At 42.3% G+C, this 17,340-nt stretch overlaps 1 protein-coding gene across 1 annotated transcript in view; it reads right to left on the reverse strand.

Annotated features, from left to right (window-relative positions):
- Positions 1 to 16,634, reverse strand: part of LOC120836559 (DET1- and DDB1-associated protein 1) — a 28,477-nt gene extending 11,843 nt beyond the window's left edge. Inside the window, exons 1-3 of the mRNA XM_040205528.2 lie at positions 16,253 to 16,634; positions 10,234 to 10,320; positions 3,039 to 3,090 (exon numbers count right to left, since the gene is read on the reverse strand). Coding sequence (XP_040061462.1) covers positions 3,039 to 3,090; positions 10,234 to 10,320; positions 16,253 to 16,255 — 142 coding nt within the window. The 5' untranslated portion in view covers positions 16,256 to 16,634. The remainder of the gene's footprint in view (positions 1 to 3,038; positions 3,091 to 10,233; positions 10,321 to 16,252) is intronic.
- Positions 16,635 to 17,340: the final 706 nt, after the last annotated feature.

The raw sequence follows: 17,340 nt of genomic DNA on the forward strand, positions 1-17,340 counted from the left end.
ACAAACTTTTTACTAATAGTGGGTGAGAGTTAGTTAAGTTCTGTCTTTACCCTGCATTTATCAAGCTCAGCAGACATTAGATGAGGGGATAATCATTGTGGTGAGTTAATAATTAACTAAAACAAATTACCTTTTTAGTTGCTGGGTGTAGAGGTAACAGTTTTAAAGAATTTGCAGAAAGGTTTCTTTTTAGATAATAATCTATCAATTTTTGCATATTTTCGCCAGATTTAAGAATTGCGCTCTCAAAGAGCGTCACAAGCCCTGCCCACAATGACGCTCCGAAGAGTGATGTCGTCGCTTCAATCACATCATCATAACTATCTCGACCGCATGTCCTGGTGTGTGTGCCGACAACACAAGTGACTACATGACTGAAACAACCACGTCACTGTTGCGAGCGCCATTGTGGGCAAAGCTTGCAACACTCTTTTTATACCGTTTTTTAAATTAGGCAAAAAACATTGAAAATGCATTGATTACTATCTAAACAACCACTACCTTTTCTGAAAATCCTTTAAAATGGTCAGGCCTTCTAGTAGTAATTTCAGTCAATACTACAATTTCAACATGACCAATAACTGAAAAGTTGATTAACAAACATTAGTTAGTATCGGCGTGGACACACAGCACGGAAAACGCGGCAAAGCGTTTAACCAGATAAGGTTCTGTTGGTGCGTGCCCCAGTAGCCTATTCCAATAGCGTGTCCACCGGCCAGATGGCGCAATCGGAAAAAAAAAGAAACCAACAAAAAAAAAGCCTCTCTTTGCCATAGCAGCTGTGCGTCTGAGCATCCTGCGCGGCGCGTCTGCTCTGACCTTGACGAACGCTGGTTTGAACACCGCGCCAGGGACCTCTCCGCTTCAACGCGTTCCTAAAACTATTCTTGCCGCCGTTGAGGCACGAAACTAGGGTCATTGACGAAGCTGTGTCCATGCAACACGCATAGCAGAAGTGCCAAGTTCCACGTGACGCAGCAGATGCAGAAAATGACTTTAGAAACAAGCATGTCTCACATAGAAAAGCATGGAAAACCGGGCCCGCGACAGGCAACTACTAGCCCATTGTCGAAGAGCCATCTGGAGGCACTACTTGCAACCAAGGCGAGAAAAGGAGTTGTCCGGCAGCTGTGACACGCGCAGTATCCACACCTATGCATATCTTACGTTGTGGCAGGGAATAAGTTATTGGCTCGCTGAGCAAGAGGTCAGTAGTTTGATTCCTGCCTAAAGACACTGTCTTCTGTAGAGACAATGGACCGCATTATCATATTTTTGTTACAACATTACACGATGCTGTGCCAGTCCTAAAACAGATACTACTGCGCTAAAAATTTGCCACGTTAGTTATTTTACTGTCTCGCTGTTTTAAGTAGGCTTAACAATAGGCTGCACGACACAGCGTAGTATTGAGGTAACCCAAACTTTTATAGCATAGAAATGAGTGCCCAAAACATTCCAGAACGCAGGTTGTTTTGGGTGTCGCTACTGAGAGAGGAAGAAAGGAAAAACAGGCGATGGCTGGATCGTGCTTACTGTGCCCAGCTCTGCACATGGTTTCTACTCATAGTACATGTATACAATATGTAACGACGAAAATGATCCCTGGAGAAGAAGAACCCCTTCTCCAAAGATTTTTCGTCATTCTTGTCCAGCTCGCTTGAATCTTTGCATTTAAGTGCATTATAATCATACAATATGTAGAACATAACAAAGAGTGGCCCTTATGACAAGCGTTGTCATAAGGTATTGTCATTCATTTTACTGACATCATTTGTTTCCCATACAGGTAATTGAAATACCTTACTTGATTCAACTTGAACTCAGTTTCAAATATTCTAAAACCTCGTACATTCAATTTTTGTTGAGTTATAAATATTCAAATTTCAGAAGTAGTCAAGTGCTTAGTATTTAAACGCAACTAAAAATTAGGAATCCTGGGTACAACAAAATTGTTTCTTGGAATATGCATGCTTCAACCAAGGGACAACATTTCCAGTTCTCAATACAACAATAAATATAAGATATATATATATATATATTTGAGGCATTGAGAGCTTAATCATGTCAACATTTTGTAAAGAAAATGGCGCGTAGCCTACGAACCTCTCATGACATGGTCTGTAAAATCGACAACAAGGCAGCCTACATAGAGCACAAACCTCCTTCCTTACGAGTAGAGCTGTAAAAGCCACTTTCAGAAAATAGCTAAGCAAAAGCTTGCATCAAACACAGAATTAACTTCATTACTCAACCTAACTCAGAGTGTATATTTAAGTACCGAAATTACCATATTTTCCGGACAATAGTAGATGGTTAAAAGTTGAAATTTTACTCGGTGCAAACTATCTTCAGGTGCAAACTATACGAGGATTTTTTTTTCTAGATGCTTCACTGTGCCAAGAAATTAAAGATTTTATAAATAAGAGTCTATAAATGCTGATTTATGCATGATACAAGCTTCTTTGTGAGCTAATACAGCAGGCATATGTCAAGCTGCACCGTGTACGGTCATTTTTTTGTTCAGATAAGGCCTTAAGTTTGGACTACGCGCGGCATCCGGACTAAACACTGGGTGCGGACTTAGACCGGAAAATACAGTAGAACAAATTACAGTGACCTAAACACCGGGCGCTCGGGAGAAAGGGAATTGCATTTTTCTCAACGCAAAGATAAGCACCATCAAACGTTTAGTTGCCACCTAAATGGGAGCCAATAATACAAGGAGATGATGGCATCTGCTACTGGGAATGTTCCCTACCTCCCCCCCCCCCCCCCCTCCTAACCCCCTTCCCTAAAAATTTACACACATAGCTCACAACGCCTGCATCAGAGAACACAGAGTTCGAAACTCTGGCATTTGGTCCCAACCACAAGCACTACGTTTGGGCGGAGAATGAGCATTTGGCTCCCTCTCTGTCGTCAACTTTTGCAACGAAAAAAACACCGTTTTCCTTTGGCACTTTTTGTCAGCTACTCTACGGCTCCGTCTCGAAAAGCCGTCTGTCACCTCGGGGTCCGGCTGAGCTTACTCTCACCTTGATCCGAGGGATGATCCTTCGTAGGCAGGTACACCGACGGCCTCCGCACCTAAAAGTGGGCGATACGTCGGATTAGCTCGACAGCAGATTAAATGCAGACCTGTAGTAGTGAAAAGAAGAAACAAAGACTCCCATTTTCCCGGTAGCCAAGAGAGAGTAAGCGAATTCAAAGACCCTGTACCGTGTCCAGCTGAACTCCAATGGATTAGATTATGGGGGCAAGAACCTTCAAGTCGGCCAACCATAGTTAAAAATACGTCTATACAGTGATGTCTCGTAAATATGGACACCTCCGTTCCCGTAAAAAATCGTCCATAATGCGAGTTGTTCATAATAATGAGACAAAAATGCATGTATTTTCCCAGTCTGTTACCGAAAGTTGTGTCCATATAGCGGGGTATCTATATTTAACGGGGTCCATACTACCGAGACATGACTGCACTAGTTTTCCCCTTCACAACCGTAATAAAAAGAAGTCCAGCTCCCCGCGAAGCATTATTCCTTTCCTCTTCTATGTGGAGATTTAAGATATCTGTAGGTGCGGCTTAGATTAGATATACTATAAACAACTTAGTTTTCGCAGGCTCAATATTTCGCGATTTAGGTAAAAGCTGAAGTTTTGGAATAATTTGCGGGCTCCAATTTTCACAACGCGGTGGGATCTCAATATAGGTACCAAGGTCTTTACATTTTACTGCTTTATATTTGCCCAGTTTGACGCAGAATTGATGTTGGCTCTTGCCTCGGTTTGCAGTCCATACTGAAATCGCCATTGTGTTTGTGCATGTGGTCACAAAAACTCGTGTAGCGCAGTGCCAAATGTTCACAGAACGATGCCCATTGGCAAAATAACAAGTGAAGGTCTTCGACTGCTGTGTGCACATTATCGTGCTGCCCTTTCTCTTCACACAACAAAACTAGTCTCGGAACTTTGTAACTGCACCTCGTACAATTGAGAAACAATTACTGCAATTCAAACTCCGGTAGTTTTCGGCGTGAAAACTGTAGACTGAAAGCACTGGTCTTTCCCAGCCTGCTTTGCCTGTACCTGTGCAATGAGGTCGCAGTGCTCTGTATGTTAGACGTAATGAGTCCCCTGAAACACATTTTCATTAATAAAGTATTATAAGCCAATCATTAATTTTACGACCTTCGAGACACCGAAAACATGTTAATTTACTAAGTAAGAAAACTCTGAACACATAGTAAAACTGAAACAATTCCAGTGACTTCCACTCTGACATCACATTTTTCTGCGCTAGTCCTCCGCCTTCAGTTCAATTTCCTTTCTCTCGGCAAATGCACAAGTTTGCGGCAGACATCTGCCTGGTTTAGCCATCGCACAATAATCACGCATTTTGTGCACAAAAATTTACTACTCCTTATCCCCAGAGATCCCACACTCCCCAAAACATAACCCAACCTTACTTTTGGCATGATTCAGTAAATTGCACTGCCCTGACCTTGGCGGAACCGAGGACAGTTAGGCAGGCAATAAAAGCTGACTGAGAAGAACAGTCATCTTTTGTTGATAGCCTGCCAGCTGCGATAACAAGTTTAAAAGGCCACAGGACCTATGTGACCAAGTGACTCACATTTTGTTTGACAGTGATAGGGACTGCTTGTTTCCCCGCAATCACATTTTATCACTTCTACAAATGCTACATGCCAAAAAAAAAAGAAGAGATAAGCAGTCTTGTCAGTGATAGCAACTCAGATATTGCTATTTTTAGGGAACCTTGGTTCAATAAAGAAAAGTGCATTGTAATATGTGGTGGGGATTTTAACATTGATATGTGTGCTGATACCGCTGTGTAAAAGACTTTAGAATCTCTAATCAGTGCAAATGGCTGTGCAAATGTTATCAATAGACCTACATGTGTTACTCTTTTATCGGAAACGCTAATAGATTTGTTCACTTCAAATAGCTCTCTTGAATATATAAAGGCCGGTGTCATTGGTTGTGATCTGAGTGACCACCTCCCTATATTTATTTCTCTTAAAAACGTCCCGAAAAAGGTCTGCAAAACGAAGCGGACAGCGATTAAAAAAACAACTTTAGATCAACTAAACGCTTTCGAAATCACTGTCTCAAAGACAAATTGGAATAGTATACTAGCGAACTTAGTGGCGATGGTGCTTACAACACTTTTATTGAATTATTTCTAAGTTTGTATAAGACATACTTTCCCTTCACACTTATAAAAACAAATAAATGCATAAGAAAACCTTGGATAACTCGAGAGCTACTTTGTAAAATTAACACAAAAACGTCTTGTATGGTAAATTCGCTAAGTCAAGAAACAAGAATGATCTAGCAATATTCAAAAACTATCGCAACAACTTAACAAAAGAACTACGGCGTGTGAGACAGCGTTATCATTTCGACATGTTCAAAGCCGCACAGGGTCGTGCAGACGTCATGTGGAAGCAGATAAACTCTCTTTCTCATCACGATCGCCCATCCAGTTCTATTGAAAAAATTATGCATAACGGCACTGAACTTACTGGTTGCTCATTGGCAAATGCTTTCAACGAACATTTTGTAAATGTTGCGAGTATGCCTGCAACAAATAATGCTGCTATTTTTAGCGATAAAAGAAACAGTGACACAATATTTTTAGACCCTGTGGTAGAACCCGAAGTGTTGAGTGTATTTTTTCAGCTTAAAAATAGTGGAAGCTGTGACGTAGATGGTACTCAAATAAGGCCTGTAAAGCACGTGATTCATTTGTTAGCACCTGTAATAACTCACATATTTAATATTTCCCTAGCCACAAGAGTATTTCCTAAGCGAATGCAGATTGCTAAGGTTTCATTCAGTATTGCATAAAAAAGGAAGCATAAATTAAATGGGAAATTACAGACCCATCTCAATATAGCCAGTGTTTTCCAAGGCACTCGAAAAAGTCATTCATACCCGATTAACTAACTTTTTTAATAAGTATGACTTGATAATAGTGTCACAGTACGGTTTAAAAAAAGCACAAATCTATGGAATCTGCTCTACTTGTTCAAAAAAAATTCATTTTGCAAAGCTTTGAAAAAAAAAAAAAATGATGGCCCTTGGGGTATTCATAGACTTTACTAAAGCTTTCGACTGTCTCAATGATCAAAATTCTACTTTCTAAATTAGATAATTATGGAATTTGAGGGCACGCTTTAAAAAAAAGAAAGAGTTAATACGGTCGTATCTGGGGCATCGGATGGAATATGTCAGTATTAATGAAAACTCCTCCAACATAAAACCTATTCTTTCCGGCGTACCACAGGGTAGTATTTTGGGTTCTTTCCTTTTGAATATATATGTTAATGATATCACCACTATTAATCCAAATGCAAAATTTGTCAACTACGTTGACGACACAAGTATACTCTTTAATTCAAATAATGCTAATACCTTAATTGATATGGCAAACCTGACTCTGTCTAGATTAGAAATATGGAGTGAGAACAACGCATTGCAAATAAATGTGAAGAAAACAAAAGCCATGCTTTTTTGCCCTAAAAATAAACTTGTAAACATTACAAAAGACCTAAATTTAAATTCTAGCAAAATTGAAATGGTAAACTCCTTTAAGCTCTCAGGTGTTACTTTCTCTGAGAATATGTTGTGGGAAAATCATATAAACTACCTTATTCCAAAGCTATCCCGGGCTGTGGGCATGTTAAATCGTCATCGTTACATTTTGCCAGAAAAAGTAAAATTATTATATAATTCTCTATTCCACTCCCACTTAAATTACTGCCACTTAGTTTGGGGTACAACGACTTTCACTAATCTAGAAAAGCTGCGTGTCTTGCAAAAGAAAGCACTTAGAGTTACAGGAAATGTCCTATTTGACTTTCATACCGCTAGCTTATTCAAAAAATTTCATGTCATAAATGTCCACACATTATATGATTACAGGCTTGCCACTAGCCTAAAACAGGAGCAAATTAGAAATAATAACTTTTTTATAAATCTTGCACAAATCTGGAAACACATTCATAGTTACTCTTCCCGCGCCGCGGAGCTGAATGTTGGGAGGTGGTCACACCGAGAACAAACTATGGCACACAAACGCTGAAATACGTTGTTCCTAAATTATTTAATCTGTTCTTAGCTAAAGGTATTGATTGGGACAACTTATCGTTAAATGAAGTGAGGTCTCCCTTTTCTCACTGATGATTGGTGTAGTTGCACTCTTTACTCCATGTTTTGTTCTTAATACTATGAGCTTGTTTTTGTTTTTGTTTGCCCGTCATGCCCTATATGTCAACATTGTGATAATCTAAGGTATTGTGCTTAACATGTTGTGATAGCGATCATTCTCTGTACATCTGTGTTTCTCTTTTGATTGATGTATTACTTCCTCACTCTGTTGCTGCTGGTGTAGGCGGGCAGGAACCCGTCAAGCTGTACCTCACAGCTTTTTTTGCTGATTGCCACCATCATCTTATGGTGAAATAAACACTATTATTAAAACCGGACATTAAGATCAACCTCGGAAGCATAATGGTGGTGTCCTTGTGGCAATCAAAAATAAATTGTCTTCCTTTTATGTCTAGCTGAATTGCGACCTTGAGTTATGTTGTGTTTGTTTATCTGCGCAATTCAGTAAAACGCCTCTTACGGTGTCTTATTGACTCCCAGGGAGTGACTGTTCGTTTATTAATAAATTGCCCATACTGCTCTAAATGAAATCACCAACCTTTTTCCCAAAGCGAATTTTTTATTGTTTGAGGATTTTTGCTATCCAGAAATGAACTGGTAGCTATTAATGTCTACGTCATGCGATTAAAAGAACTTTCTTGACGTGAGCATGATGTTCAATCTCGTTTGAGTGATCGAGATGCCTACCCGTGACGATAATATCCTTTACCTGGTACTTGCCTCATCCCCTCATCTGGCTGATTCTACTGTGTACTTGCCTGGTCTTAGCAATCATAGAATAATAAATATATGGATATCTTTGACTGTAACTATTAAATAGCTCTTCTCACAGTTTATCCGGGATTTCAACAAAGCCAATCATGTCGGTATTCATTAGGAGCTTACTATGTTTCTTGGCATCTTTGCCCCCTTTTTTTCATCACAGTCTGTTAGGAGTACAATTTGGTGCTTTTTGAACAAAAGCTAGTTGACCTGGTCAATTTATATGTTCCTCTATTACATATTTGTGACGACACTGGTCGACCGTGGTACAATAAAGAAACAACCGAGAACTGTCGATGACAAACAGAAACGCCTCTATCCAAAAGCAAAGGCTAGTGGGTCCTCTTCAATGTGGGAAAAGTACTTTACTTACCTAAAAGAGTAGACTGCATAAATTACGGCTTCCAAAAGGAAGCACTTTCACCCAGATTTACCGAATAATCTTCGTCTTAACCCCACTAAGTTTTGGAAAACGATAGCACCCAACCCCAGTCTCCTCACCAAATTACCTAGCTAAACTTAGAATTAATTCAAAATCGAGCTGCCCGTTTCATTCCATCTAATTATGATTGTACCGCCAGTGTGTTAGCCATGAAAGCCTCTCTCGGCCACTAGACTGTCATTTCTTGCCGCAGGCAATCACACATTCCTCTCTTCCATAAATTTTTTTTTATTACCACCCTCAACTCAGACAATCTCTGTTGTTAGATCCCCATCATTCATCTCGACGCCATTCTAAGTTTCTCAGTGTATGTCGCATCCCCGGTTTCACCAACTCATGTTTTCCACATCCCATAATACAATGGAACAATCTGTGGACCACATAGTTCACATCAGTGGCCCATAAATTTTTAGAAGTGCAGTGTCATCCATAATAAATATCTAACTAAGGTAATTTTTTTGTGTGGCCACTGCCTAGCCAGGAGTGCTTTCTTTTTTTCCCCCTCTTTTGTTTCTTTTTGTATAATGTATAAGCATTCCTCCTGTCCTTTCAGGGTAAACATATGAATGGATGAATGTTATACACCGAAAGTAGGCCCACTCCCTGTTTTAACCCAATTTGCCCTCAATCTTAAATGGGCTATCTTTCGGGACATTACGGTATATTTCTTGCGGTGGCAATGATTTCTGAGCAACAAACACCAGCTGGCTTCTATAGCACGTGTCACAAAGATGTAATGCCCATGTAGGATCAAGATATGCTGCCAACATAACAGAGCACAACACTTTTGCCTTAATGACATATTTAGGTTAGATCTTACACTTGGTCACATGTGTGATGCCCAAACTTTTAATAATGCAAGTTTCACAATCGCATAGCTACGAGCCCAGCTCTCCCTACTCTGTGTGATGTTGTTTACAAGGTTTTACAAGGTCTGTAAGCTTGTACACCACTTCCCGGCATCAACAGTGACTCTGAGGGGAGCGGCTGTCGATCGAGGGTCACAGGTTTAAAACCCCAGAGCTAGACTCGCGTAGGGTGACCACCTTCCTGCTAGCGAAATGCGGGACACGGGCAAGGGGGGGGGGGGGGGGGGGGGGGGTTGAGGAAATTTATTAACACACACCACGAACCGAGGCTTTGTTAATACATTTAACATCATGTGCTGTTTATACACCTGCTAATTGTATTGCAGCAATTAAGCTCAATTAATTTTTACTAAAAGTAATATATCTCTTGTTATTGTTTCCTGTCAACGCTTACTTTTATCAACATAGTCAAACACAAAGTATTACCATTATGTTCTTTTTCAACCGTTCCGAGTTGCAGGCTCTGCCTTGTGTGGTCGTGTTCACTAAAACAAAGATCCACAGCTACCCTTCTGCATTGACAGAGCGATTTGAAAATAATTACAATATTTTATATTGAAAGTTTTGGCAAGCAATCTTTCTTTGAATAATTTGCCACCAAGGGGAGAGGCACAAGGGAGCATGCGCGTCGGTTCTCCTTCAAGAACGATGGTCGCTTCCCGGAATGCTTGGATAGAAAATGGTGTACCACTGCGATTCACACGATTACCAGCGACCTCCGGGCTTCCCCGTGCCCCATTGTTCGGCAGCGCCGTAAGTTCCAGAGTGAATTTTACTACAGTATGAAGTGCGGGACATTTTGAAGATTTGGGAATTTCTTGCGGGACGCGGGACACAAGCCCTCAATGTGGGACAGTCCCGCGAGTCGCGGGACGGGTGGTCACCCTAGACTCGCGTGTAGATAAGGTCCTTTTTCTTTCAAAGAGAGAGAAGATAGCTCGCGAAACGAGAGAACACACTCACGGTGGTTTTGCACGAGGCATCTGCCTGGAAACGGGTGAAGTTGTTCTCGTTGTACGAAGGCAGTCCCTTGAGAAACTCGGCCGCAGACTGGACAGGGAAGAGAAGGACCGTTTTTTCGTGTTCACCCGAAGCCCGAACACTATGCAGCGAAGAATAGTGATCTGCTCGACCGCACAATTTGTCCAAACAGCAAACCACGCGGATGAAATGGCGCTTAATACTGCAGGGAGCCCCACTGGGCGCTTCCACTGGCAAGCGCTTCCCTAAACCTTGGCAATAGCAGACTAACTTTCCGAGCCAGGAGCGACGCACTCTTTTTCTCTTCCAATAATCGGTTCGCGATTCTTTTAGTCTTACGGATAAAACGTGAAAGACAAAACGAGAGAAACAATGCAAAACAGACGTGTTATGGTCTGTGTCGCCGCCACACGTCAGCTGTTGCACCGGTCGGACGCCTTTCGTTAGCAAACAGATGCCGTAAGTTGGGATTTCAAGTTCTTCGTTTGTCAATTTTTACTCAGGCAAGTTTGCTCAACCAAATTTTTATGCAACGATGCCTATGCGGTAAAAGGTAGCACGATACATTAACCCCTTGCCGACTCATTTTTTTTCTTCAAAGAACATACGGCGAAACTTGACTTAAAACCAGGGTGTCTAGCAAATTATTATTTTGAAATTCCCTGAGTTTCCCCGGTTTTCCCTGACAATTTCAGGTGAAATTCCCTGACCACTGTAGAGGCAGTTATATATGTAAGACCATTACAACACAAGGCATTGAGCATTGAGCACTGTGAGGATAGTTTTGCACGGGCTTAATCCAACTTGCATATACCAAAATATTTGGGTTCGTCCAGTCCGGATTAAACGAGCACTTTCTTGCCGCCGACGTCGTCAGTGAAGAGGCCGCTTCCGGAAACACAATGAAAACACGACACTCAACCACACACGTCAATAACCAAACGGCAGCCAGATGCACACTTTCAGATACTTTCAGATGGGGTCTGCGGCTTTTCCATTAGTTACTAAACCTAGTAGCTCTACTTAGATCTAGCCTAGTGTCGCGACCTCAATCCAATCCAGTCGGCTGTTCCATTTGCATCGGGTAGCACACTCGGCATTTGGCGAGCAGAGCCCGCGCTCCGCTCTAAGCAGAATTTATTGCCTATTTTTCTGCCTTTAAGTCCTCTAGTCTTTGCTTAGGGCACTCGACGGCGTTTCCGGCTCATTTTCCCTGACTGGGCTCGCTTTTTGACAATATCCCTGACAATTCCCTGATTTTTCCCGGTAAATAAAATTTCCCTGACAATTCCCGGTTTTCCCAGTCGCTAGACACCTTGCTAAACATTCAATTTACATCAAAATAAGACAAAAACATTTCCTCGACTTCCAGGAGTGGCATCTTGCTCTAAACCGGGTCTTCTGCTTCTTTTCAGTAGTTCTTCACAGTGAGATAGTGCTGGAAACATTCAGGAAGGTGGACAGCAACCTGTCCGCCTTCCCACATTGTTTCACTCTGTTTCGTGCCGGCTGCGCACACCTTGCAAGCCCGCATAGGGTTCTTCTCAGTCAGTGCAATACAAAGTATGCCTAAGCATTCAACACTTTAAAAAAGAAGTTTTTGTATCTCTTCGTCTGCTCAAGCGGACCGCTGCACCAAAGCCTTGTTGTTTTAAAGCAAACGCTTATGAGTGCACTTTTTTTTTTTTCTCGGTTGAATGGGGCGGGATAGACGAGCAAACAACCTAGGGTAAAAGTGCGCTCTCCATCTGGTGGAGAGAACACTAAGCTAGTGACGAAACCGGAATATGAGCCATTCGTGGTCAGGCTTCCTGGTTCGTAAAGGGTGCCACGAGTGATACTTGGCATTAGTTGGCAAGGGGTGAAAGGAGAGCTCCGGGAAAATTTTCATAGTCCCTGATTTGCCTCGAAATTGGTTTAATACAATTATAGATGCATCTGAGCTATCAAGCAAAGTTATTAAGGTTTTAAAGGGATGCTACAACGAAATTTTGGCACTTATTTTTTTGTCCATGTGTTCAAAGGAGCAGTATCACATCGAACACACCAATATCTTGTTAAAAAAGTCACGAAAAGGAACTTTAAAACAAATTAAACGATTAGCAAAAAGCCAACTGCTGGATGTTGCTAACGCATCGTTTGTAATGCCTGTCTAGGAACCTTGACAGCTAGTGACGGTAACTGTCTCGCCTCCGGCCACGACGACAGAAGAGGGAAAGGTGGAAGTCTCCTCTTTCTGAGAATCCCTTTTCTGTGACCCAGAAGTCACTATTGTCCCTCTACAAGATTATAGAAGATTAACCCATCACTCAAAATTTTAACAAAAGCAGCCGCTTCGGTGGCTGGAACGACTAGGCCATCCTCTCGACATCAGCCTTGCCGCAGCTCTGCTCGTCCCGAGATGAACTACGTAACGATTGCATTGCATGTCACGTGGTCTCCACTGGCTGTTCTCAGAGCGCTTGCCAGAGTGGGCCGTTTATAACAAAAAATACAGCCATCAGGCCTAAATACAAACCTGCGATTGTCGTTTACAGATAATCTGGATCATATTTAACCTATTTTTGAACACAACGGGTATATTTCAAATTTCGTTGAAGTATCCCTTAAAGTCTGGTCTGAGAAGCTGAGGGGCTTTACTGACCACACTCAAAAGCATGACCTCAGACATTGTAATGAGGGGAAATGTGGGGGCAGTACAGCTTGTTCTCAACACGTTTGCAAAAAATTGGACAGAGTGCAAAAAAAAAAAAAAAAATGCTGGTAAAGCTTATGCCAGCAAAACAAAACAAAACAAAAACTATTTTTTACACTGCCTGTTTGATTCACAAGTTATGCAACATAAGACGTCATCATGCTGAAGAGCGCGGGAAAATTTGAATGTTGGTTTTGGCATCAGCTTCATTTGCCATTTTCTCAATAGCTACTTCGAATTTAGAGATATAAACAGCGTACCAGAAAGAGCAAATCTCACGTATTCGGAGTTTGGTTATGTCAGAAAACGGCTCCCTTTTACATTGACAAAGTTACGCGGTTCCTTCAAACGGCCAACCATCCCTTCAACTCGCACGGTAGTAAAGGACGCCTTATTGCAATTCCTGACAGAAACTAGGCACGAATCTGTCCCATGAAATTCAAAGAAGGCGAAGCCCACTCATGTTTTCCACCGATGTTTTCTCATCCAAAGCTTAGGGGATTACTCTGGTCAGAAATGAACCCGACACATCCCGTGGTGCCAGTTGCCAGACATTAGCACCGCTGGCCAGAACCGGCCGTTCCCCAAAAGCAGTCAGACTGAGAATGGCAAGGCGTCCCCTCCAGATGCTTCCAGCGAGTGCTCCTTGCCTTCCCATTGGCTGCACGTGCGTGCTACAAGCTCACTTCATTCGAACTGGGAAGCTCGCGTTAGAGGCGGCACAACGGAACCTGTCATTCTGTCAGCAACTATGCACGAAACACCATGGACAGGGCCAAGTTCAATGGAATGTCCGTTCAATGAACCGACATTCCGTTCAAGCAGCATGGCCAGGCCCTTTTAATGAATGCCATCACAACTTGTCTGGAAGTATTGATTCCATACTTCATCAGGTGCTCTCAGGTGCTTTGCACTGAACCAGAGAACAGATTTAGCCCTGCAAGTGTGCTGCAGGTGCACCCCATGCTGTTTCAGGTGTGGCAGTTGAACCAGCCCTTACATGTTATCGCACTTGCACAGCAGAGATGCATTTCAGAAGCAATGCCACTATTGTTGCAAGATGAAACACACAATGGGAAAGTCTTCCTAGGAAATCATTGCGCTGAAGTTAGCTACCTCGCATTTCGATTAAGTAATTGGTAAAAAAAACTATTTTCGGGGTTAGTGTGGCGAGTCAACAAAAGGTCACCTCCATGCAACGATGAGGGACTGAGGAATAATTTAGACCATGTGGCTATCTTTCAGCTTTAAGCAGTGATAAGCAAGATTTACAATTTTAGCCCCATTGCTAAAACATCTTTCCATATGTTGAATTTTAGCAACGGGAATAACGAACTCTGAGAATCCCTCTTCGCGCATGCTTGTTAACGCCCGGAGGACGAGGTCTTGCGCATAATAAATTGGATAATTTTACCTCCCGCAGCACATTTGAAATTTAAACTTCGGGATATTTCGTGCTTTCTAACATGCGGTTGATCTGGTGATTTGTAGTTTGTGGTGATGTCACAGCCTTGAAATGCATCGTAGCATTCATAGCCTAGATGACTTCATCAAATATAGTCTGCAAAATATTTTATAAAAGAAACTGCAATGTGACCTTTTTTGTTAGTAATCTAGCTAGTGGAGAAGAGATCCAAATGTTGTGCACCCAAGCGTCCAAGTTGGAGAGAACATAAATTATTGGTTTGCGTTTCTGACGCTGGGCTGACATCGTTGAATGCTGTGTCAGGCTGGGGCTTATGTTCAATCAGTGAAAGACCAATCGAAAACAAGTTCCTGAAGCAACACCCGCTGTTCAATCTGAGCATCGAGCTCAATCGAGAACACAGAGGCCTTCTATTGGGTAGAAGTGGAGCTTAGTGAAAAACAAGCTGGGCGAAGCGCCCCCTGTACATAGCTTGCAAGTGTCGCCATTGCTGGGTACTGATGCCCCTTCTCTCTACTTACAGGTTTCTTCCAATTACAACTTCTGCGGTGTGGAACTAACACAGAGAACCGAACGCTCGCGGCCACCGTATAGAATACTGGCATGGCCACAAATGATATCACATGCAATCTATGTATAGCTCAATCTCCATGCCAAACCCCTTTTTCACCTGAAGAACAAAGCAAGTTCTGTGCCAAGTTTATGCACTACACCAAGTAGATCTTACAACATTTCTATCAAAAGAAAAAAAAATTTGCTTTTTACATGTGGGACATGAACATTTTAATAACATGACAATTAGCTTCTCCAAAAAGCGTTTTAATTCACCGCTCAAAGCGGAAAATTAGCTAATGTCCGCAAGGAGCCCATCTCTTTTTACTGCAATTATTGAGGTACAACTGTAAGCTGTAGTTGTCATGTAATTATACATCAGCTCAAAGAAACTCCAGCTGAACTACTTCTCACCAGTAACTTTGACACCTCTGCTTACAGGGCGCTGAAAAATAGTAAACGTTATGTCTAACAAAAATTAAAAAAAAAAAAATATTTAAAAAGCTTTAAGAAATTTACAGGGAAGATAGACACTGCAGCCGTCGCATTGCACAATATCGCGTGACATTACACTTTGCGCGAAACGCGAACGCGTTACAACTATCTTGCGATGCCAGCAATCTAATCGACAAACTTTCCTTTTACGTATTTGCTTTTCGAGCTCAAGTGCGTCTGGAAATCTTTCGAGGATATCTGAGGGCGACGGACTGACCGTGAATACGATGAGACGCTAAAGTTTCCCAGCTTATCGAGAAAAAAAAAATAATTCGGGTGCGATACGTCGACACCCTCAGATCGAAGACTGCTCGCGACATTCAAGAGACACGTTAATTTTTTTTCCGACCACGAGGATTTAGCCACGGTTATTGGCTTAGGTTTAGAAAAGCTGAACGCCACAATTTAGAGGATATGCTTCTTCAAGATTCACTATTTGCATTACTCATACTTTCAGTGACCAAAGCCTCTCCCTAGATTGGGAGCAAGGCCGCTGATCCAAAAACTGCTAAAGAGGAGGAGCTTTCTGATGCCGTTTCAGACAGCAGCCATCGTGAACGCGAACTCATTTTTTTTGTTCTTTTGGTTTCTTGTTTTCTTTGAAAACTGCTCACGATCGCCACAAGGAAGTTATGGACGAGCTCGAAACAGACAAAGACATCAACCGACTTCGTCCTAAGTCGACACAACATCGTTTCCACCGATATATCGGTGACCGCACACGACGTGGAAAAATCCACGCGTAACGTTTTGACGACATAGCCTAGGGTTAGTTTCAGCTGCCGCGGGATATTTCCGGACGTAAATGTGAGGAAAATTCGCCATGGACTCACCATGTTCGAGGTCTCAACGTCCGCACTACGGGGCTTAAAATTAATCGATGTTTAGCAGCGGCCAATTTTTAAGCGCCGCGCAATTAAAATTTACAGACGGAGTGGTAATGTCGACGATGGATGCCCCTTCACGCGATCTTTCGAAATGCGCACGGACTGGGAGCGAGCACGTTATCTTTCTCTTCGGGCCGTGCGCTCAGTCTAGGTTCAGAGTTGATGTGTGAAACTTGCATCCCATGTAAGACTGACAATATATCAAAATGTCGACATGCATCAAGCAAGCCGAAGCTCAGCCCGCCCCAAAACTTCCCAGCCCACCTATCCAGCTGCAGAGGAAAAAAACGCAAAACATTGCTTGGATTGGCTCGGATCGCCGTGGATTGGGATCGATCGAGCGAAGTTTCGTTGTAGCTAGCTGTAGGCCTCCTTATCCGCTAAATTTAGAGAAATGTGTTTTCGAACTGATATTTTTGAGCGATCTTTATGAACAATGGCGACGGAAGTACTATAGCCACCATCACTGATCTCTATTTAATAGAGATCAGTGGCCATTATAGTAAGTACCCACCCTACGGGTGTAATTTGGCACGAAGGTGCTTCTTCTTTCCTGGCCTGTTGAAGTTACGGGGCCAGCTCTGGGCCATTGTTGAGAAAATGACATCTGGGATAGTTAAATCCACGTGCCATGTTATATACTTTAGGTGCTCAGTTGCGCCTTCTTCCATTCATAAGATAGATGGATTATCAGGATATAGAATGGCCGGTCTCCTTCTGTGCTTGGTCAAAAATGCCTTCACGTGCGCTTTCCCTTCCCGCCCACTACTCTAAAGATGTTTTCTTCGCGCGAAATAATGACGATGTCCAGCGCATCCGCAAGCACGGTGTTTTTCATTCACTGCTCTGTGTGTGTAATTACGACGCTCTTGATGGTAAAATCTCCAACAATAAAAGCTGTGTTGTGGCTCAACATGATTGCTTGCTGCACGTACAGTACATCACCATGCGGCAAACAATGAAGACACGAAAGACACTCACGAAAACAGATTTGTATCGCCGCGAAACTAATCGAAAATATTATTCGCTTTCCG

This window comes from Ixodes scapularis, unplaced genomic scaffold (genome assembly GCF_016920785.2).
Source record: "Ixodes scapularis isolate PalLabHiFi unplaced genomic scaffold, ASM1692078v2 PGA_scaffold11__112_contigs__length_91849675, whole genome shotgun sequence".
In the NCBI taxonomy this organism is placed as follows: Eukaryota; Metazoa; Arthropoda; class Arachnida; order Ixodida; family Ixodidae; genus Ixodes; species Ixodes scapularis.